The sequence below is a fragment of the Aquarana catesbeiana genome, linkage group LG02, assembly GCF_042186555.1.
Source record: "Aquarana catesbeiana isolate 2022-GZ linkage group LG02, ASM4218655v1, whole genome shotgun sequence".
NCBI lineage: Eukaryota > Metazoa > Chordata > Amphibia > Anura > Ranidae > Aquarana > Aquarana catesbeiana.
In genome coordinates this window covers 102,652,533-102,675,350 of record NC_133325.1, presented here as the reverse complement: position 1 = coordinate 102,675,350, position 22,818 = coordinate 102,652,533, and the positions used below count along the sequence as shown (strand labels likewise).

The window sequence follows — 22,818 nt, the reverse complement described above, 5'->3', positions numbered from 1 at the left end:
GTATTTGATCACCGCTGTGGTTTTTATTTTTTGCGCTATAAACAAAAAAGAGCGACAATTTTGAAAAAAAGCATTATTTATTACTTTTTGCTATAATAAATATCCCCAAAAATTTTTTTTTTCGTCAGTTTAGGCTGATATGTATTATTCTTCTACATATTTTTGGTAAAAAAAAAATCGCAATAAGCGTATATTGGTTTGTTTGCGCAAAAGTTATAGCGTCTACAAGATAGGGGATAGATTTATGGCATTTTTACTATTCTTTTTTTTTTCTACTAGTAATGGCAGCGATCAGCGATTATTTATTTTTTTTTTTTTGATGCGACATTATTGCGGACACGTCGGACAATTTTGACACATTTTTGGAACCACTGGCATTAATACAGTGATCAGTGCGATTAAAAATGCATTGATTACTGTCAAAATGTCACTGGCAGTGAAGGAGTTAACACTAGGGGGCAGGGAAGGGGTTAATGTGTGTCCTAGGAAGTGTTCTAACTGAAGGGGGATGTGGGCTGGGCAGGGAAACTAACAGATTGCCTGTTCATGGATCTGTCAGTTCTCCCCTCAGAGAATCAAAAACTGTGTGTTTACACACAAAGATCCCGGTTCTCTGTGTGCCCCGAGCGATCGTGGGAGCCCGGCGGTGATCGAGGCCGCCGGGCACTCGCACCGGCTCGGGGGGCGCACGTCTCCGGGGGCGCGCATGCGCCCCCACTAGTGGCCACAGGGCAAAGTGACGTTGCATAACGTTGTTTCGCCCAGCCGTGCCATTCTGCGGCAGTACAACTGCGGCGGCTGGTCGGTATGTGGTTAAGCCAAATTAATTCCGCTTTAATTTCGTCACATCACTTTATTATAATAATAATACTTGTATTTCTTGTGTTTTAGTTCACAGATGATACTGAAAGAAGACCTGTGCATTGAAAATGGCAAAGTATGGATGTTGTTGTATTTGGTTTTCACATGTGATCCTGTATTTTCACTGCTATTTCCTGGCTAGAACTTGCTGCATAGTGTCACATAGTGTAAAATGAGGGCAGTCCTTCATATACAGAATAGCAGGAAGCTGTAATGCTCTTACAGACTATTTTTGCACTTGGCATTCATCTTCCAGCGTGGATTCTTCTTCGTGTTTCGTATTTCACATATTTCAAAAGCCAACCACAAAATAACCGCCCATAACTGGCATCGCTTAAGTTTGTTCAGTCTGTGTCACTGAACGGCAAATCCAGAAATCCAATTTTTATTTTTGGAAAGGCAATTCTGCTGAAAGGCAATACAGACAGGTTTTTTTTTTTTTTTTTCCCTTAGACACACAAAAAAACAGATGCATGCTGAATTGAAAATGCATTGCAGGTGATTCCGTCAGATGGCTGCGCATGTGTTCCACCGCTATCAGGTTTGCTAATCTGACAGAACACTTGCAGTCAGAAGAAGGCAGCGGACATCTTACTACACCCAGCTACGTCTTGAATTAGAGTAATTTTAGTAAAAAAAAGTGAGCGTATATGAATAAATATAGTATGTTTACATCTGTGATTCCGTTTGGATGTTTAATTTTGAAAGCCTAAATGTTTAGCAAAGTGCGGGGTGTACCAACATGGCCTCCTCCACCTTCCTACTGCTGGTGTCCAGCTTCTTTCAAAAACATCAAAACAGCATCACAGATGTCAACATACTATATTTATATACGCTCACTTTATTGTTAAAATTTCTCTGAAATTCAAGACACAGCTGAGTGTAGTAAGGTGTCCGCTGCCGCCGCCTTCTGACTGTTCTGTCAGATTAGCAAATCTGGTAGCGCAGCTGATGGAACGTCACTTCAGTTACCTAATCTGACGGGTTGTCGATTCTGATGCATAAACCGTTATAAGGGTACATTTTAAATTTGGCTTTCTCGCTTACTGGTTTCCTGCAGCACTGGTAACAAAGCCAGTATCTTACAGGTGCCCACTGGGAGGGCTAGGTCACCAGTGCCTTCCAAGAATTCTCATGATCCTGGGAGGTGGATGAGGTCACAATCTCCACATCAGCCAATCAGAGGAAGCCTTGTACTGATAAAAATACAAGGTTTCACCTGAATGGGTGAGAAGCATTCAGGTTGACTCTATTTTGTTCCAGCAGCAGCCATACTGCTGCTCGAATACAGTGCTGCCATGTCTCTAGTCTGGGAGATTTGCTTCAAAGTATCTGTGTGCATGTAAGATGTCAAATGGGATGACTGTTTTGGGATTCTGGTGCCCAGTATTCTCAGGGCTGGAAGTGTTAGCACTTGTATGGTATGAGATTGTGTATATTAATGTGACTGGAAGGTAAACCTTTTATATGTCATGGCGCTTCCTGCCATGGACCAGCAGTAGACTGCTATAGTACTTTACTGTCGTTTTTGTTTCCAGCTGGCGTGGGTTCTCTACTGTGACCTCATATGTTTGGACTATGGAGGGAATCTTCTGGATACCTGTATGTGTGCATTGGTGGCATCATTAAGAAATGGTAAGAACCTTATCTGCAATTAAAATGTTTTTTAAAGACTAATAACTATTGACTTACAGGCCACGGTGCACAATTCACACTAACTTCTTGGGTTTAGGTTATTTAAATGTAGGAGAATTTATCTGGGAAGTATAAACAGATCGTTTTCCTGCATTTAAGTGTTCTTATTTGCGTTTACACATTTGCATGCGTTCAGAGTATCTATTCTGACCAGCTTTTATTTATGTAAAATCTTTATCCAAAAAGAAAAAATAAGACCTGTTGCTGTAACTGCCTAAAAATTGTTAGCAGGAGTTCAGCTTTTAAAGCTAAACTCCAGCTTTTGATACACTTTCCATAGTTTGACCCAAACGAACTATGTCCTTCACTAACCTGAGGCTGCTGAATGTGCTGTATAAACTGTATATGGCTGAGGCTACATACCGCACTGTGTTTCGGCTTGGAGCCGAGACTTCTTTTTTCATACGGAACACCATAGAGTATGTGATCGGCGTTGAACCATTCGGAGAAATCGATGTATTCTAGAGCTGCACGATTTTGGCCAAAATGAGAATCACGATTTTTTTTCTTTAGAAAAAAGATCACGATTCTCGCGGCGTAAAATCTTTCACATTATACAAAAAAAATTTGGGCTAACTTTACTGGTTAGTTTTTTTTTTTTTTTTTTTTTTTAAATTCATTAAAGTAATTTTCCAAAAAAATTGCATTTGAAAGACCGCTGCTCAAATACAGTGTGACATAACATTTTGCAACAACCACCATTTTATTCTCTAGGGTCTCTACTAAAAAAAAAAATATATATAATGTTTGGGGGTTCTAATTAATTTCTAGCAAAAAAAAAAAAAATTTTAACTTGAAAACAACTGTTAGAAAAAGGTTTAGTGTTTTAGGTGGTTAAACGTTCCTAATTTACATACATAAGTCTATTCCTTTGATGTAAAAGACAAATTGATCCAATGTTTAGACTTAAAATTCCACTAATAGAATGTTTTAAAACTTGCATACCGAAGACCGGGAAACCCTTTGTCAAGATCGCAACGGGAAAAAATCGCGATAACGATTCTTGCCGATTAATCGTGCATCTCTAATGTATTCTAGCAATGAATACAAAGCTTCCTCTGGCTGACTCTGACTCAGCCAATCAGAGGAAGCTTGATATTCATAGCTAGAATACATCGCTTTCGATGAATGGCTCAGCACCGACCACGTGTTTCGGGTATGGGACAGGGAAGGTCTCGGATCGAACCTGGAACACAGTGCGGTATATACAGTTTATACCGCACATCCAGTGCCCTCACATGTTGGTGAGAGACATAGTTCGGCCCAAGCAAACTATGTAAAGTATATCAAAAGATTGGAGTTCAGCTTTATTTGTTAGTCAGGTCAGTTTTTAAATCCGCTAGTGCATCCAACACCACCTTCTCCTCTGATTGACAATGCTGCTGTCCAAGGGTGTCTTCATTGCTCCTCCATCCAAAGTGGACATTTCTAAAACAAGAATTGTTACTGGCTGCAATACCAGGTGAATATAAGGGGGAGGGGTAACTAATGCACCCACCACATTAAAGATTGGTAAGCTGTAGTATAAAATTTTTTGGGGGTTTAATCCAACTTTAACCTCTCTTTAGATTGGACTAAGCTCCTTCCTCAGACAGACATTTTATCAGCTTGATGCCAGAGCCTCTTCACTTAGTAGAGGATTGAATGGAAGGAAGTAGTGCTTAGCAGTAGAGGAGGCCATCAATACAGTGTGGGGGCTTCCTGGGTACATGGAACTTGATTTTGTAGAGTATAGTCCAGTATCAGAGAGAAGAAAAAGAAAAGCCGCTCTCAAAGCACAGGTTCCAAATGATGCACACTCTTGATAGGCACTCTATAGCAGTGCAGGCTCTGCTGGGATCAGAGAACAAACGAATAGGCCTGGACGGCAGCACTCGGATACAACACCTTTTATTTGATTAAAATCCAATGTACAGCAGTCAATCCATACGGTACAAAACAGGGGGATGCAAGCAGCTTACATGTTTCACACCTCGATCTGGTGCTTAATCATCAGCTATGATTAAGCACCAGATCGAGGTGTGAAACATGTAAGCTGCTTGCATCCCCCTGTTTTGTACCGTATGGATTGACTGCTGTACATTGGATTTTAATTGAAGGTGTTGTATCTGAGTGCTACCGTCCAGGCCTATTCGTTAGTTACTCTACAAATCAAAGAACAAACGATTAGCATCAGCTTTCTTACTCACACCTGACAAATTCACTCCTGCAGCCATTTGAAATGGGGGTGATTACACCTGTCGCTGTATGTGGTTATGTTGCATTTCGTTTGTCTCATGCTGTTTGGAAGTTCAGCCTTGGCACTAAACATTGGCAGCATTTCCATATCATACTATACCACTCACGGACTCTCTCTCATTGGAACTCACCTCAGACAGATTTTTGGTGACAAAGCCAAGTGTGGCCTTATACAGTCATTGCAGGAGTTTGGAGAGATCTTGGGGTTCCAGAGGCTTTTAATGCACAAGCAGGACCTGTTAAACCCTACTACACGTCATCTAGTTTTGAAATAGTTTTGCTCCAACTGAAGGCATTTTTACTAGAAATATGTTGCCCAGGAAATGTTTACATACCGAATACAGAGAACACAAAGAATTGACTTTACAGTGAGGATTTTATGTTGCTTCATGTGGTTGTGGCCTATTAATTTGTTGAATTAGTACTGTCAGGAATTTTTATGAATTGTTTACTATAGGCTGATTACTTGTCCCAGTGAAACACTAAAAAATACTCTGGATGATTACAGTTTTTTTTAGAATGCACTAAAGGTGAATTCTTCACCAGCAGATCTGTTTGGCATGCAGAACGTTTTATTGAACAGTCTGGGCAAATAATTCAGCTCTTGGATAAACGGCTCTGTAGCTGGCTGCCAGTCCCATCTGTGTCGGCCCTACAGTGATACCTTGGGGAATGTACATAGCAGAAGTTGCATTCAGACAAAATAAACATTTTTTTATGCCTGGATACTCTCTGGATTAATGCTAATGGTCTCTTTCCATAGCACGACTGCCATCTGTTAAAATAAATGAAGAAACCGGTTTGGCTCAGGTGAATCTATCAACAAGAAATGCCCTGAAAATCCATAAACACCCGCTTTCAACATCATTTGCCATATTTGATAAGTAAGTATCTGGTGGAGATAATTAGGTAGACAAGATCAGAGATTTTGATAGCAAGATGGAATGGTATTTGTTATTGAGCTGGGATGCTATCAGCCTTCTAAATGCTTCTGTGCAATTTTGCATTCTTTAACTGTTTCACAACCTCGCTATAGCCGAAAGACGGCTAAAGTGCAGTTCTGTTGTTCCGGAAGGGTGTCCATGGGTGCGCATCTGGCACGTTCTGTGATCGCGGTAAAGGGCCAATCACAACGGCCCTTTACCATGTGATCTGCTGTGTCCAATCACAGTTGATCACTTGAAAACACTTGCCGGTTATCAGCATTCCTTTCCTCACACGCTGTCACAGCGCCAGGAGAGGAGAGCCAGTAACCAGCAAGTGTGACAGGAGATATCTGCACTGATCATCTGTGCCCTGATCATTGGGGCCCATCCATTAAGGAGAAAAATTACTTATTTGCAAAAAAAAAAAAAAAAAAAGTTTTGTGTTATTTTTTCGTTTAGCTAAAAAATAAACTCAGTGGTGATTAAATGCCACCAAAAAAAGCTCTATTTGTGTGAAAAAAAAATATTTGGTTACAGTGCATGCCATTGTCATTCAAAGTGCGAAAGTACTGAAAGCTAAAAATTGGCCTGGGCAGGAAGGGGGTGATAGTACTCCCCGGTATTGAGGTGGTTTAAAGTGTATTTATAGGCAAAACTTTGAAGTTTTGGATGGAGTTGAGAGAGATAAAGCCCCTGTTAGATTTTTATTTTTAATGCTGTATTCCTGTTAGGGAAATTTCCCTGGGAATAAAAGTGAGGGGAAATCCAAAATGTTGTATTGTCACTACAATAGGAATGGAGTAGCACTTTTCCACCTGGGATATCTATCCCTGTGATTGCTATCTAAAAGACAATTGTACAAAGTTCATTCCACTGTTGTGTCTACAGGGCATGAAGTGAAAGGAAACATTTCAGTGTAACACAGATGGGGGGGGGGGAGGTGGGCAGCCGCCATTTCCTACTTCATCCAAAATGAAAAACGGGATGTAAGTGTTTAAATCTACTATATTTAAACACTGTAATACAGTAAAACCTTGGATTGCGAGCATAATTAGTTCCTGATGTGTGCTTGTAGTCCAAAACACTCGTATAACAAAGCGAATTTCCCCATAAGAAATAATGTAAACTCAAATGATTCGTTCCACAACCATTTATTCATAAGTCCTTCAGTTTATAGTCCATATAAAAAGATTATAGCAATGTGATAGGTTGTGTAACCATAAAATGTCCATCCACAAGGGGATTAGAAGCTAAACCCAGCAGGAGCTACAGAGTATAAAAGAGAAGAGAGGTGCCTCTAAGTGTAGGAATATGGTTACATTTAATGAAGGTACAACATTTAGCACCTCACATGGCTGTCTCTGTTTTCACAGGAGACTCTTTTAAAAGCAGTGGGAGCCTATGGCTCCTACTGCTGTCAGTCAAGTCCTGTGAGGAGGGAACAGGGGGTGTGGCTGAGCTATGCTATGTATATGGATGCACACAACCTGGCTTGAGAGCACGCCCTCACGGGTGCCCCCTCCTCAGCCAGCTTGCTGAGGGAGCACTTAGAAGAAGGTACGGGGAGCTCTGATGGGAGACTCCAGAGCAGGAGGTAAGGGACCTCTGTATGCAGTACCATTGCACAGAGCAGGTAATTAAAAAAAAAAAAAAATCATTTTTTTTTATAGTGCTGAGAGCCAGACATTGGACCAGATTCAGACCTGGCTTTATAAAGGGGGGAAATCTGTCCCACACATAAACTCTGGGGTTGGAAACTCCTAAGGCCCCATATCAAGTGAAGTAAGCTTTCTGTTTTCAATGACAGACCTTGGGAGAAGTAAACTTTCTTAGCTTTTAACATAGTAGGAATCAGAGCCCCAGAGAAGCCCCTCTCCCTCAGAGCCTGGACTTCAAAATCATATTGTTAAAACCAACAACCATGAAGCTGGATGGCAAATTGATCCTGACAATCTGGTAGAGCTCATGGAGTCATACTAGGTCTGTGTGATCTTAAACCAACTTTAGGGTCTCCACTTTGGCATCTATGTCCCCCATGTCAGGGTGTACTGAGCCACCAGAGAATCCACTTCCTCTGCTAGAGGATTCCTGTACCTGTAAATAAACTTGTCCAGTTTGTTATTGAACCCGAAGGACAGGGGGGGGTCCACATCTGGCATCTCTGCCATATACAGGTCTTAGAACACCTCCAATGTAGGGACTTCTTTCCAAAATCCAGGTGCTGCTGGCTGAGAAAGTCTGCCTGCCAATTCTCCACACAGGGGGAAGGTACATGGCTAAAATGTGAAGTTCTGCTCAGGACAGGATTCAGTTGTACCTGCGGGGCATTCAGGTTCCTCTGACGATTGAGGTATGTCACTGTTAGAGTGACCATATTCCTCCTCCAAATCAAGTTCCCTGCATCGACAGGGTACCCAAGACTCTCCTCCCTAGCCCAGGGAAGGAGGGACTTTAACCCCCCACCCTAACTCCAGAGAGCTGATTTCCTGCACCACCAGGCCAAGGACAACCTGGTCTTTGGTGATTGAATTGGTCTGTCCTGTCCGCATCAACTTGTTCCACAACAGATTGTTGTATTGCAGAGGTCTGGAGTGGAACAAATGAGACTGCTTTGAAAGAGGCTACCATCAGACCAAGGACTCGCACAAAAATCAATGAGTCAGACAGTACCTGGACTGGAGAACATGCATCTGAGACAGGGAGTTTCAGAAGTTTATAAGGTGGAAGGAACACTTTCTCTTGAGCTGTGCCCAGCACTAGACCCAGATACTCCACATGATTAGTCTGTACATTAGAGAATGCAGCAGAAAGTGCGAGACCCCAAGGTATGGAGGAGCCAGGCTGGGAAGTACAGCAGGCATATATCCCCACCAAAGATAGAAGAATACAGTGGGTGAGTCATCAGCTTCTAACAGTAGCTGGAATTTCAGATTTGGATGGGCTGATCTTTTAATACTTGTGAAGAGTCTTCACTTGGCTTCTAGATTGCTATTTCATGTATTGTATCATTGAAGCAGAAACTACTTTTTTTGTCCTATATTTTTTTGGAACTCTGAATCTTTTATTCAATGTATCATTGTTGTATAAGATACTCATGTCCTTCCTCTGGTAGTAAACACATTCTTGTGGATCCAACCAATGAGGAGGAGAGTTTGGCCACCGGATTGATGACTATAGTGACAGATGAAGATGGAAGGCTATGTACTATCAGAAAGCCAGGTAAACATTAAAGTGAACCTTCAGGGATACACGTTATATACAGTATGTGTTAACCATATACAGTTTTTGGAATACAATATTATTTTTTAAATGCTTGTTCTTTTAAAGTCTTTGGCCTGGTTCACACCATGTGCAGAGACATCAGTTTTTCTGCACAGGCTCAAAGAAAACAAAAAGCTGCAAAGTGTATGCAGTTTTCTGCGTGGAAAAAAAACTTGTGTTACATCAACATTGTGGTGTGAACTGGGCGCAAGAAAACTGATGTCAACGTGCATGAAAACTCACTGAAATGCACATGAAAACTGATGTAAACTTGTGTCTCTGCAACTGAAATCTGCACAGTTTTCCTATCAGTTTTTAAGCACGTTTGGTGTGAATGAGGTCTTTAACTTCCACCACCATAAGTATTAATCAAGGGTTAATAAAAAAAAAAAAAAAAGCCCCAAAAGCAGCCGTAAGCTTATTTCATGTCTTTTTTGCTGAATATCCACTATTTAGTACAATAAAATTTTTGTACTTCACTAAAATTCAGACATGATTGATTTATGTTGCCACCTACAGTAGGATTGGACACTTAACAAAAAAAAATTAAAAATTGCCAGCCAGTGCAGTATAACCATTCCTACACCCAACATGCTTCACTGTTTGCCTCCTACCAAATGCATTGTGCTTTCCGTATGCAGGGATAAACCTTGTGGGGAGTAGGCTTCCTTTGAGTCCTGTGCTTGCATGGGTTTCCTTCTACAATTCAAAGACCTGCTGGTAGATTAATTGGCTCCTGTCTAAAATTGTAGTATGAATGTGGTATAAGGACCTTAGATTGTGAGCTCCTTGAGGGCAGGGCCTGATTTTAATGTACAGTATCTAAAGCACTGCATAAATTTTTTTTTTGAAGTATAGAAAACACCAGTAATGCTTCATGTTTGGAATGTGAATGGTGGACAAGGCTGGACATGAAGTTATGCCCAGGACAGGATTTGCTTTACCTTTCTTGCCATGACAAGCCTTCAGATCGTCCAACGTTCCAGAATGTTGATCGAGAGATGAGATTCTCCCAATGACCAAGTCAGGGATGCATGGTCTTCTGTGCCAGATAAATCACTCTGTTCAAAGACTTGACTGACTTGTCCCATGCTGACAGGATGTTGCATTGTATAGGGGAATGTGTAACTGGGCGTGACCCAAAAAGTGGATACCACCAGCCACAGAACTCTTGTGGAAAAATAGAGTTGGCCACCTTTTGGGTTGAAGAGTCTGAATCTGGAGGTAGTGTTTGAAGTTGCTGCTTTTCCAAGTAATGTGCTACTTTCAGGGCTGCCTTCATAAAGTTCAGGACACAATCAAATCAGGACATTATTTAGGTACTTCACAATGGAGATGCCCTGGGATCGCAGCAAGGCTAAAGCTTGGCCATACACTGATAAAATTTCAACCAATTCACAGGCTGAATTGGTTGAAATTCTACCAGCTTGTCCATGCAATTGATGAGACGGAATCTGCCGGTGCCGAAAGTTGGCCATAGAGTAAACCGAGGGCCAGATGGTCCCTGGCAGTCTCTGGGCCAGGGGAAGTAAACAATGCTGGGGACACGGTTGGAAAGCCTGAGATCGTGTGTGTGTGTGTGTGTGTGTGTGTATGTATATATTTATTTATTTTTATTATATCTCAGGCTTACCAGCCTGGAGGAGAGATGTGGGGGTCTTTATAAAGAGGACCTGTCATTCTCTCTTCCTATTACAAGGGATGTTTACATTCCTTGTAATAGGAGTAAAAGCGATCAAATTTTTTTTAAAGGGAAAGTGTAAAAATAAAAAAATTCAAGTAAAATAATTAAAAATTATTAAAGCGCCACCATCGCTGAAGTAGGTCCCGTCCACATATGTAAACTCCGCTCAAACCACACAGGTGAGGTATCACTGTGAATGTTACAGCAAGAAATAATTCTAGTACTAGCCCTTCTCTGTAATATGTAACCTGTAAAAATTTTAAAGTGTTGCCTATGGATATTTTTAGTACTGAAGTTTGGCGCCATTCCACGAGTGTGTGCAATTTTTAAAGCGTGACGTGAGGTATCTATTTACTCGGCGTAACATCGTCTCTCACATTATACATAAAAATTGGGCTAACTTTACTGTTTAAAAAAAAAATAAATAAAATAATCGTGTTTGAAAAATTGCTGCACAAATACCGTGAGACATAAAAAGTTGCAAAAAATGCATATATGTTTGGGGGGTTCTGAGTAATTTTCTAGCAAAAAAAAGATTATTTTTTACATGTAGGAGAGGAGTGCTGGCATTTGTGCGGTGTGGAAGTGGTCAAAGATAGGTTCATCCTCCTTTTAGGATGGTAAGTGCTTTAAAGTGGAATACTGCCAGATCCACACAGGGAGAAATCTACTTTTAACAAAGTGCTCCTCAAATGGGTACCAGACTGAGAGCTACTTGGGAGGGAACAAACAATCTGCTTGTCAGGGTTTTTGCAGTCTCCATAAAGGGAGATGGCAAACAAAGGGTGCACTGGAAAAGTCTTGGCAGTCTTAGGGGCCTTTTAAAAAAGCCTAGACTGGAGACAGCACTGGTAGAAGCTACAGCCTGATTCTTGCGTTCTATAGTGGTGTGTTAGTAAGAGCTGGTCTCTGGGTATAATGGCAGAAGACTGTGACTTTGGTGTAGGATTGTCTGTTAAGGATTTAGGCTTAGGAGATCGTGAGCGGCTCTCTATGGAGCTGGATCACATATCTCTGCAGCGGCTCCGGTGTGATTTGCACAGGGGCCCTGTGTGTCTTTTGGTCCATTTTCAGTTTTGAATTCAGCCAAAAATTTGGGCTGAAATCAGACCTGAAACGGTTAACGAGTACACCTTCAGTGAGCTGCTGTGTGTTCATATGTGAACCTAGCCTTAAGAGACTCGGCATTAGACTGCCTCAATGGCGGAAGGCCGGAGGGAGATTGTATGAAAATTCTGCAGGTGAAGAGGTGGAAGCATGCTTTGCAGTCATTGGCAATCAAAATAGCCTTTTGACCTATAAAATTCTTCACGACTGTAGTGATGTTCTCCCATAATAGTGCTGAAAAGGCAGCCATGCCTGATGAAGTGAAAGAAGATTGCATAGACTGAAGCAGAGGGCAAAATTCCAGGCCATCTTGTGTAAGGCATCTCAGGTGGGTACAGTGCGGGCAACTCTAGAACATTTAGTGTGTTGGAGCCTCCCTGTACACTGGGGCCTACCCACACATCTGTTTACAAACAGGAAAAATGCACTGCAAAGTAGAATGCAATGCAGCTCAGGGTGCTAGGCTTCAAATACTTAAGCTGCCTTTAATACCGGTGACCACCCCCTCAAAAAGAAAAAAAAAATCTCCTTTGTCTTTGTGACTGTACTTTTCATTGATTCTCATCCTACCTATACCACCGTACCTTACAATCTACCTCCTCCCATCAGCATTCCCCTAAGTGTCTGTTCTTGGATCTCCCTTATTCTCAAACTATACCTCCTTGCTGGGTCAGCCTTGACTACTGTAGCTCCCTCCTCATTGGATTATCTTTACGTAGGCTATCCCCTCTTCAGTCAGTCATGAATGATGCTGCTAGACTCATCCACCTTACTAACTGTTCATCTCTGCCACTCCCTCCTTTGGTTTCCTGCTTGCCCAATAAATAAAATACTAACAACTTACAAACCCATCCACAACTCTGCTACCAGCTCCATCACTATCCTAGTCTCAAAATACCAACCAAATTATTCTCTTTGACCACCTGCTCCCTAGCTACCATGTCACCTCTTCCCATGCATGCCTGTAGGACTTCTAAGCACTACCACAACCTATCCACTTTTAGGCGATCCCTGAAACCCATTTTCTTAAGAGAAGCCTATCCTGCCTCCACTGTACTTCCCCCCCCCCCCCCCCTTTCATCAGCTCATCCCCTGCAGTTATTAACTTTTGTATCACTTAATCCTCCCTTCTAGATCGTAAGCTCTAGCAAGAAGGGCCCTCTGATTCCTCCTGAATTGAACTGTACTGTCTGCACCTGTGCAAATTTTAGCGCAATATAAATCCTGTATAATAGTAATAACCCGACTGCTGGTAGCTGGAATAGGATCAAGAAACCAAAAGTGACTAAGCCACTGTAGGTGGTAGCAGCAGCAGCGAAGAACTGAGTATAATCCATATATTACTTGCAATCGGCAGCAAGAAAATGCTTCCTCAACTTTGAATGGCGGGAAAGAGCACATGCACAACAATCCACCCAATGGATGATGTTCTCACATTGTGAGAACGGCAGAAAGAAGTTTTAAATAGTGCCGAACAAGGCAGCTCCTGATGCTCGGTCTATTCACAGAATAAGTCTTCCTAGTCATGGTTAAACCTGGGACTGTTCCACAGCTCCGGTCCTGGAGAGTGCTCTCTGGTGAACATAACCAGTACACTTTGGTCTGGAAAGAATCTCAATGCAGAACCCAATGCTCAAAGGTTTCAGGCTAGCACCACAACGTCCCAGCCACTGCTGGCTAGAAGTGGCAATCTAAAGGGCAAGTTAAAAAAAAAAAAAGGCTGATACAGCTAGCTGTGCATAGAGACCATCTCACCAAGAAGGCATGCTTGGGAGTAGGAGGGGTTTATACTGGGCTGACCCACAAGTTTCATCTGAAAGTGTGTGCATTTTCTCCCATCTCAGTGGGGGCCTGGGACTGCTTAGCCCTCTAGTGCTAGTAATCAAAATAAAAATGTGTATAAACAAAAGCTGCTGCTCCCAGGTTTGAAGCAGATTATAGTTTGGTTTCCATGGATCAATTCACCAACTACAGGATATGCTCTAAGTTAACAAGTGTTTGTATCTCCTATAATGATAGCTGGATGTAATAATTTCAGTGTATGAAGGCAATAAACTACATAAAGCCTTATCAGAAAACTGAAGCTACCCAAATCAGCAGAGTGAGACAACCTGATATTATTTTTTTTTTTCCCCCGGGCATGCAGACTGTCCATAATGATGTTAAAAAAAAAAAAATTATAAATATATACACACTTTTTTTTCCCCTCCAGCAAGAGTTTAAAAAAGGATATATACTCACCTCCCCACCTGTTCTGTACCTTAAAGTAATTTCTTTCTGGGAATGGATGTCCTCAGTCTTCTGGGTTGAATGACTTCCAGTATCAATTAATCTGGAAGGCTGGGGGACTCCTGTGATTTCAGAGTGTCATTGACCCACACCCTAAGGGGGTATCACTATGGTGCCCCACAATCACAATTCAGTGTCACATAATTGCCCTGAAGACAGCTGAAAAAGGTACAAAATAAAATATACAGCAGAACAGGGGAAGTCTGAGCCCAAAATTAGGCATTACCTTCAATGTTTCCAGTGGTGTCCCCCCCCCCCCCCTTTGTTACCAACATGTTTCTTCATTGGCTGGTCATCTATTTCTGTTCACAATCCTGGGAGCAATGTCATAATGTAAATCTTTCTATATAAAGTGCTACACATTTAAGCCATTTAAATGCAGCTGACCAGGCAGATATGGTTTCCAATGTATTTGAGTGCTGTTTACTAGTCAGTCTTTTTGTTAAACAGGTGGCAGCGCCCTGTCAGCAGAAAAGCTTCAGGACTGTATCAGTCGAGCAATCACCAGACACAAAGAGGTTCAGAATCTGCTGGATAGCGTTACGACGAAATAATAAAGACGTTTTAAAATGAACATGTAAAAAGTTTGTATTTTGTTATAGTGATGCACACCTTTTTTGTACTAAATAAAACAATAAATTTGCTATGTGTAGAGCGTTCTCTGTACAGTCACACAATCAGTTCATTAACCTGGAGTTGAATATCCTCTGTTACTGCTGCTTGTTAACTGGGGTGGAATCTCTTAACCATGCATTAAAATATGGTATCGGACTTTCAATTCATGATCTTTACACAAAGCTCATTAGTGATGAAGGGTGTAGCATTTAAAACACTTTTTTTTTTAAAAAAGTATTAGAGAAGGCATTTGTTGGCTGATGTGTTCAGTGTCTTTCTTTGTTGCTGGTGGATGAATGTGATCTCAGGATTTTGGTTCCAGGGCAGAGCGTCCTCTCAATTTACTTCTTGATTGGCTGTCGGAATGAGGCTGGTGCTGTGGCTGTGCTTGCGGAGCTGACGTAGCCATTTGGTGCATTTGATGTTGCAAGAATTGCAACTGTGAACAAAGGAGGAAGAAAGAATAATTATCCACTATCAAGTTCCGCAAAGTATTAGCTTAAGCGAAAGTGTATGCCTTCAGTGCAAGACATGAATGAGCAGTCATGCAGCATCAGTGGTACCAAAGCATATCTGATAACCTTAGCCTATTTTAATACTCCTGTTTGGCTTATGAACACTTGCAGAAATGTGTTCAGGCTTCATGGCAACCATCAGCCTGGCTATAAAAGCCGCTTTGGGCCTGCTAGGTAGAGCAAGGAAAAACGCAAAAGGCTGCAGGCAGCATTCACACAGCAAACACCCTGCCAAGCATTTGCATAAATTTGACTACTCAACCCTTTTGTTCTTGAGATATGGAAAAGCATGCCAGTCACTAGCCTTTGAGACCTAAAGTTAGTGTCAGAGGGAAGCCTAAAATACTACACATTTGTAGAACACTAGATACTGTGTACCAAGTGCTCCTCTAGCATAGGGTCGCTGTTGTCCTTTTGTATATTAAAACTTAAAAAAAAAAAAAATCTACTTTACTAGTAATCTACTTGCTACCCAAACTGATAACTTGACATACTACCTATGCTAACTTACAGAGAACATAGCTGCCAGACAGTGTGTATACATGCACTGGAAATGAAATGCTAACCTCCTACCCTAGCTTTTTCACATTGGCTCCCTACCTGTACAGAAAAACAGCATGTGGTTGCCATAGTGCACTTATCCATGGTGAGCTGTAATGGCCATCTGTCACTCCCCATACTCAACTGTTCTCTCCACACAAAAACCTTTGCTGTGCTGCACCCCTCTTGGAAATCCTTACAGTTTTTGTTCCTACCATGCTGTGATCTTTATTCATATTAAGGGACAAGTTTAAACTATGCTATTTAAAGCCTAACTACCACCAAAAGTTTGTAATTATGGAGAAAGGAGAAGAGTGTTAGAACCTGTTAGGTTAGTGTTGTTGCTTGTGTCTATGGCAGCGTTTCTCAATTCCAGTCCTCAAGGCGCACCAACAGGTCATGTTTTCAGGATTTCCTTCAGATGAAACGGCTGTGGTAATTACTAAGGCAGTGAAACTGATCAAATCACCTGTGCAAAATAATACAGAGCCTGAAAACGTGACCTGTTGGCACGCCTTGAGGACTGGAATTGAGAAACATTGGTCTATGCTTGGGGGAGGGGCAATGTTCCAATCACAGAACCAAGAAATGAGAAGACTCCCCCCAAGGAGACACAAACTGCAATTAAACACTTTCACACCCAACACTGGTTTTAATCAATCCCCACTGTATCCACAGCAGGGGAAGTCAACCCCAACGTTAAAATCTTTACATCTACAGGCATCCACAATCTAAGAATAACCTATCTAGCCCTGTAAAGAAGAAATCGCTATACATACCTTTTCTGAAGATGGTCCGGTCCCACGCTTAACTGTCAGCGGAGGCGGGTGCAGAGGAGGCAGCCGACAAGGGAAGCCCCATAGTAACTCTAGGGGTGATGTAATTTCCCATTCATTTCACAGCTGTTGTCGGCTGTCTCCTCTGTAGAGATGCTGCTGGAGACTGGACCAGAGTGGCTTCAAAAAAAAAGGTATGTATAATGATTTCTTCTTTACAGGGCTAGATAGGTTAGTCTCAGATTGTAGATGTAAAGATTTTAGTGTTAGGGTGGACTGAGCCCTTTCGCATTGCGCTGCGGGCAGCATTAGCGGTAAAGCGTCGCTAGTTTTAGCAGCCGAAAAAAGGTTTAAATACGCCAGAAAAGCGGCGCTTTGGCAGCGGTTGCCCATTCATTTCAATGGGCTGGGGTGGTTTAGAAGCGCTGTATACACTACTTCTCCACTGCCCTAAAGACACTGCTTGCAGGACTTTTTTTTAACGTCCTGGCATGGGAGACATTTTACAGGTGCTATTTTTAGCGCTAAAACAACTGCAGTGTGAAAGGGGTCTTAATTGTGCAGTACAGGACATAGGAATAGACTTTTAGACCATGGGTTATATGCCACAACTTAGCGGCAAAAGCTTTGCTGGGACTGCCCGCTTCCGTGTACCCATATAACCCCACTCCATGAGACTTCAGTTTTTTTTTTGCTATTGTCCTTACAGGATAGACCCCCACACCCAATATAGAAGTCTTCTATTTTCCACCAGTTTTCCTTTCCTCCTTCAACTGACTTTTAGCAAAATCAAGAGCTGACTGCTTATTACCTTATGGCTCATCAGCAGTTTCCAGATTGGTTACATTTGCTGTTTACTTTGAGAGCTGTACCCAGACCCCATGGCAATGGGTCCAGCTTGTAATGTTTGCTTTGGGCACTGGCTCCTACATTTGGCACTTTCTGCAACAAATGTATTTAACTGCAGGGTGCTATACAGGGCCAGGGATGTGGTCCGTTCTTATGGCACCCAGACCTTAAAGACCCCTTTGGGGGTATGCCCACAGTGAGCACCGAAGCTTGGATAGGGACCAGATAATACAGGGTTACCTGTACCTTTACATACCAGTTTCCTGGCTATACATTTCTTGATGGATCATAACACCCCACACTCTTTACAAGAAGCTGCCCTTCCTTAGCACTTGCTGCAACTTTCCGTGTCCCTCTGGGGCTTTACTCAGGTGCTCTTGCCCACATCGTGCCCTTGCATTGTTAATGGGGTTACTCCCTTAAAAGTTACTCTGTAAGAACTTAGCCTTCTCTCCACTTCCCCTGCCAGCTGTAGTACTCGCCCTTTTTGCTCCTTGGGAGCCCCCTATTTTGTTTTCTTTTCCTACATGGGGACAAAGTTCCCTCGAATACAGTCCTTATTGCTTGCTATCGCATTTTGTAAGAAATTTAATTCTCCCTCCCCGTGTCCTGCTATAAATGCATGTTACTGTGCCTTACAAGTCGGGTTAGGACTGTTATCTATGGCTACCCACTACCTCTTTCTTTGGGAACTGACGCCTTCTATTTTCCCACAGGGCTTTCCCTTCATGGGATTCTTTCCTCCTCTTTGCAAATTGCTAGGTGGTTATTTTGCCTTTTCTATGGCTTGTGGCCTCAGGGAGCGAGTCCCTCTTTTCCCATCTAAACCAATTCGCCTAAAAGTGTTGGGGTTTTAGGTTGTTTCAGCAGCAAGCACCTGTTTCTTCCATACTGCCTTATCGGGTCCATTGACCTTTTTTTTTTTTCTTCCCTCTTGTGTACCTGTTGCTGGTTTAGCAGTTTTGTTGCTCAACCCTTGAGATTTATTGGAGCTTGGGGGTCATCCTTTTGTTTCATAAGTAATTCCTGTGTCCTGTACGATTAATGACGAACATGTTAATACCATATCTTGGAGTACATCTTTTTTCTGTGATGTCCTTACTGCGTGCTAACCAACTGTAGTCTTATGGAGTGGGCAGGGTTATATGGATACACTGGGCAACAGGGTCCCAGCAAAGCCTTTGCCAGTGTCCAATTACCAGCATAACCCATGTAATGCTATGTGAATGTAGACATGAAACAAAAACGTAAAGTAGGTGTTATCCCAGTTTTGCTTCAAAAGTGGAAATATGCTTTAGGGTATGGGTGCTCAACATGTGACCCTCCAGCTGTTGCAGAACTACAAGTCCCATCATGCCTCTGCCTTTGGGAGTCATGCTTGTAACTGTCAGCCTTGCAATGCCTCATGGGACTTGTAGCTCCACAACAGCTTGAGGGTCACAGGTTGTGCACCCATACTTTAAGGGCAGACAATTATAAGATTCTGCAAGCCAGTTCTATAATTTCTAGCTATGTTTTTTTTTTTTTTTGGGTAACAAGTGAGGATTGACCATTGTTTCTAAGGTACAATTGACACCTCTTAAATTCCCAACCTGTAATTGGGTACTGCAGCAGACTAGCAACCAAGCAAATCACAAACGAAAAGAGGGGCTCTGGCAGTCGCACTATAGAAGCATCTGTCAAGAGTGAATCTGTATCTGTCTGAAAAGTCTTCTAGGCTACAAGCAAAATATAGACAGTTGTATTGAGGGGAAAAAAAAAAAAAACAGACTCCCGGCAGAGATGTTAGGCTGCACCTATAAGTTTCCAACCACAGAAAAAGCACACAAAAATGCATGCCATTGCACACACATTTTTACATATGTGCAGTACAAAATGCATTCATATGCTTTAAGATGTGCATTTCCTTTGTCAGATGAATTTTCTATGAAAAGCAGATAGTTTGGAATGCAGCCAAAAGCTCAAATTTAAGCCATTTCTATAGAGCAGTCGTAATACCAAGTTAACAGCTCCTGGTTTAGCAGAAAACACCATGCCTGTGTAGCTATGGCGGGGTACATATTCAAGGAACCAAGTTTTAAACCAGGTCACTGGCCTACCACATACATTTCCACAAAGCTGAGCTATCAAAATGACAATTGTGACAGCTGAATTCCAGGTATGGACATTTTTCTATAGTTGCATGGGTCCAGCTTGGGCCAATGTAAGTAGCCTGTGCCATATCTGGCTGTGGATTCTAGAAATCATTGTGCTCCTACTCCAGTGGTTGCTCCTACCCTGCTGATTGGCTCAGTTCAGAGACACTTTAAAGACTGAATTCTTGGTATGGATATTTTTGCATTGCTAGTTTGGCTCAGCAATGTAAGTATGCATTTACCATACCTGGCCGATCTCTGTGGAAATCTGAAATTATTGTAGGCGTTGCTGCCTTGCTGTTTAATGAACTCAAAGGCCACTCGCTCATCCTGGGCACCATTCAGAGAACAATTTGCAATCTCTCAATAAATGCAAAGTGTTCCCTGATTGGACGAAGTGGAGACAGATATCACTATCCCGCCTCTCAATCTTGTCAAATTAGAGAACGCTTTGCATTCACTGAGCATGCAAAAAGTGTTTTTCTGAATGGCACCCATGCGGAGTGAGTGACCTCTGTGTTAACTAAGCAGAAGAGCAGCCACTGGGCACAGGATTCAGAAGCCAGTGGAAACTCCTACAATAATTTCTGGTTTCCACAGAGATCAGACAGGTATGGCAAATGCATACTTACTTTGCTGGACCTAAGTAACATGCAAAAAATATCCATACCAAGAATTCAGATCTAAAGTGCATCTGAACTCAAGAACAAATGTAATATATTGCAGTTTATTGGTCTGAAGATTTTGTGGCTTTTGTTCCCCCCATCTTAGGACAGGGAGTGGGGGGCTTTTCTGTACTCCACAGATCTGGCTAGAAACAATGTAACTGATAACAGTGCAGTAGAGACAGAGAGCACAAGAAGTTATCAGCTCAAAGATCATTGGCAGAATCAATGGGTATTTTCTTACACTTATCAGGTATAAGAAAGCACTCTGAATAGTATACGTCATCTACTCTGGTTCATTGTTAGGGTTTACACACACGCTTAAAATGTTTTTCTCTTGCAAGCTAGCAGAAGCAGGAATATGACTCAGTCAATCGTGGATGCTATCCACCAATCTACCTATTCAAACAACACTTAGAAAGAGGGAATTTTCTTAAAATGCCTGCATGTGCTTAACAGCAATAATTTAAAAAGTATTTATCACCTAAGGGCTCTTCTAAAACCCAGAATTAGAAGATTCCCCGTGCACCGAATTGCCGTTTGCATGCATTTATCCTAATCCTGCAGTTTCACAGTTATTTCAGCCCAGTTTAAATCAGCTAAATACATAATAGGTGCATCAACATAAAATGTGTGCAATGTCTTACAGGTCATTTTCTATGGAAAGTAGCCACACTGAGCAGAAAAGCCTGTCCTCTGCCAGCATGCTATAAAAAGAGCCTTGCTCTCTCTGAGAAAGTAATGGTCTTTATGCAGGGATCTGACATGCCCCTGCTGGGACAGAACTATAATCAACAACACTCATGCTCCCTGCTGATTTTATAGCTCCAGCTAACTCAGCAAAGGGGTATGTTGGACCTCTGCAGAAACAGCACTACTTCCACACAGAGAAACATCAGTCCTCTACAATAGGCTGTCCACGGACAGGCTTTTCTACTCAGGCTGCAGGTGCGTTCTGAAGAAAACGAACAGAGACTTGTTTTGATGCACTTGGAAAGTATTTCAATGCTTTAGGCACAGTTCACACTGTTGTGCTGTCCGACATCGCACGTTATTCACACTGCACATCACATGCAATGTCTGTGATGCAAAGTCAGCCATACAGATTGTATGGCTGAATTTGCATTCGGACCAAAATCGTGCAGGACCCTTTTTTTGGTACGCACCAGAATCGGATCGCATCCGTGTTTGATCAGAATCCTGTCTGAATTGACAGTTCGCACTGCAATATGCGAACCGATCTGGGGGTGTCATTAACTTTATATTGACACTCCCAGTGGTTCACATATGGCAGCGTGAACTGCCTGCGAGTCAGGTGCGATGCGGGAGCCGCAGTGGATTCGCAGGGTTTTTCGTAGCGCACCAATGTGAACCGAGCCTTAAACTGAATTTTTGAGTGGGGCTTTAAAATAGAAGAAAATTCTGTAATTCGCACACTACAGTTTGGTATTTTTTTTTGTTGGTTTAGTGTCTGCAAGAGCTGTTATCTTAGATCTATAGATTACTTGTATGTGCTGCTTTTGCTGCTGCATGGCTTGCTGCTGCAGTTGTAAGGCAGGAGAGAGCTGCAGATTCTGGTATGGACGACCTTGCCCGGGTCTATTCACAGTAGAGCCGAGCTGGGGTAACACTATGGAGAGGAGAAGGGAAGGCAGGTCAAAGGGGAACAGTGCTCAAGAGATGAAAACACAGACAGAAATTCTGGGTGTCATATATGTAATCTTGGGGTGGAACATTATAGCAGCCTGTGACCTCAAAATAAACAGCTGAAAAATCTGTAGATCAACAGTTGAATGACTGTTCAGTCCCATACCCCTAAGCACAAGCAGAGTGGTAGCCACAGATGAAAGCAGTGCTTGGGGCTGAAATGTGCAAAGTATAATTTAATCTGAACCGAATATATATTAATAATACAAACAAGTAATATTCAAACTTTTGACATTTTAAATTAAAATTTAAATGCTTCATTGGAGCACAGGGTGCCATCCGATTTCCCTGCAGTTCCCACACCCACAAATGCACTTTGTGCCGAGATGCGTGGAGGCTTCATTCAGAATGAATGGCAGCTCTGTGCGTCTCCTAAGAGCAATGGGTTTGGCTGAGGGGACAGATGCGATTCTCGTGAACTGAGCCTTATTTTGGGTAGAGTGGGGAGGGATTAGAGCCTGTCAGGGTTTACTGCCTGAGTTCCCAGTAAGGTTATTTTAACTTATTGAATGTCAGTGCAAGGCACAGTAAAAACATGCTAATGCACATGTTTGGATGGGCCCCAAAGACCCCTTCACATCTGCCTGTTCTATTATAGGGCATTACCAAACACAGGGTAAGCATGCAGTATTTTGTGCATCAAGGTTTCTGGAATGGGATATATTAGGGCAGCAATGAACATGTTTGTTGTCCCTGAAGTGGATGTGTTGAAAGCAGGGAAAATGGGCACGTGGAAGAATTTGAGCACTTTGACAATGGCCAAATTGTAATGGCTAGATGACTGGGTCAGAGCAACTCCAAATCTGCAGCACTTGTGGGAAGTTCCCGGTCTGCAGTAGTCAGGACTGAACATAAGTGGTCCAAGGAAGGAAAACTGGCAAACCAACAACAGGGTCAACCAAGGCTCATGGATGCATGTGGGGAGTGAAGACTGGTCTGTGTACTCTGAACCAAT

The 22,818-nt window shown here is 42.2% G+C and overlaps 2 protein-coding genes across 6 annotated transcripts in view; one reads left to right on the top strand and one right to left on the bottom strand.

Annotated features, from left to right (window-relative positions):
* Positions 1-14,705, top strand: part of EXOSC8 (exosome component 8) — a 29,563-nt gene extending 14,858 nt beyond the window's left edge. The window contains exons 7-11 of the mRNA XM_073613299.1: positions 892-937; positions 2,400-2,496; positions 5,558-5,678; positions 8,833-8,939; positions 14,512-14,705. Coding sequence (XP_073469400.1) covers positions 892-937; positions 2,400-2,496; positions 5,558-5,678; positions 8,833-8,939; positions 14,512-14,615 — 475 coding nt within the window. The 3' untranslated portion in view covers positions 14,616-14,705. The remainder of the gene's footprint in view (positions 1-891; positions 938-2,399; positions 2,497-5,557; positions 5,679-8,832; positions 8,940-14,511) is intronic.
* SUPT20H (SPT20 homolog, SAGA complex component) overlaps positions 14,624-22,818 on the bottom strand; it is a 130,869-nt gene continuing 122,674 nt past the window's right edge. For 3 of the 5 annotated variants that reach the window (XM_073613298.1, XM_073613297.1, XM_073613296.1), the window contains one exon: positions 14,624-15,115. In XM_073613298.1, the coding sequence (XP_073469399.1) occupies positions 14,981-15,115 (135 nt within the window). In that variant the 3' untranslated portion in view covers positions 14,624-14,980. Of the gene's footprint in view, positions 15,116-21,661; positions 21,787-22,818 lie in introns of all 5 variants that reach the window. The other 2 variants (XM_073613294.1, XM_073613295.1) reach the window with 1 other exon arrangement.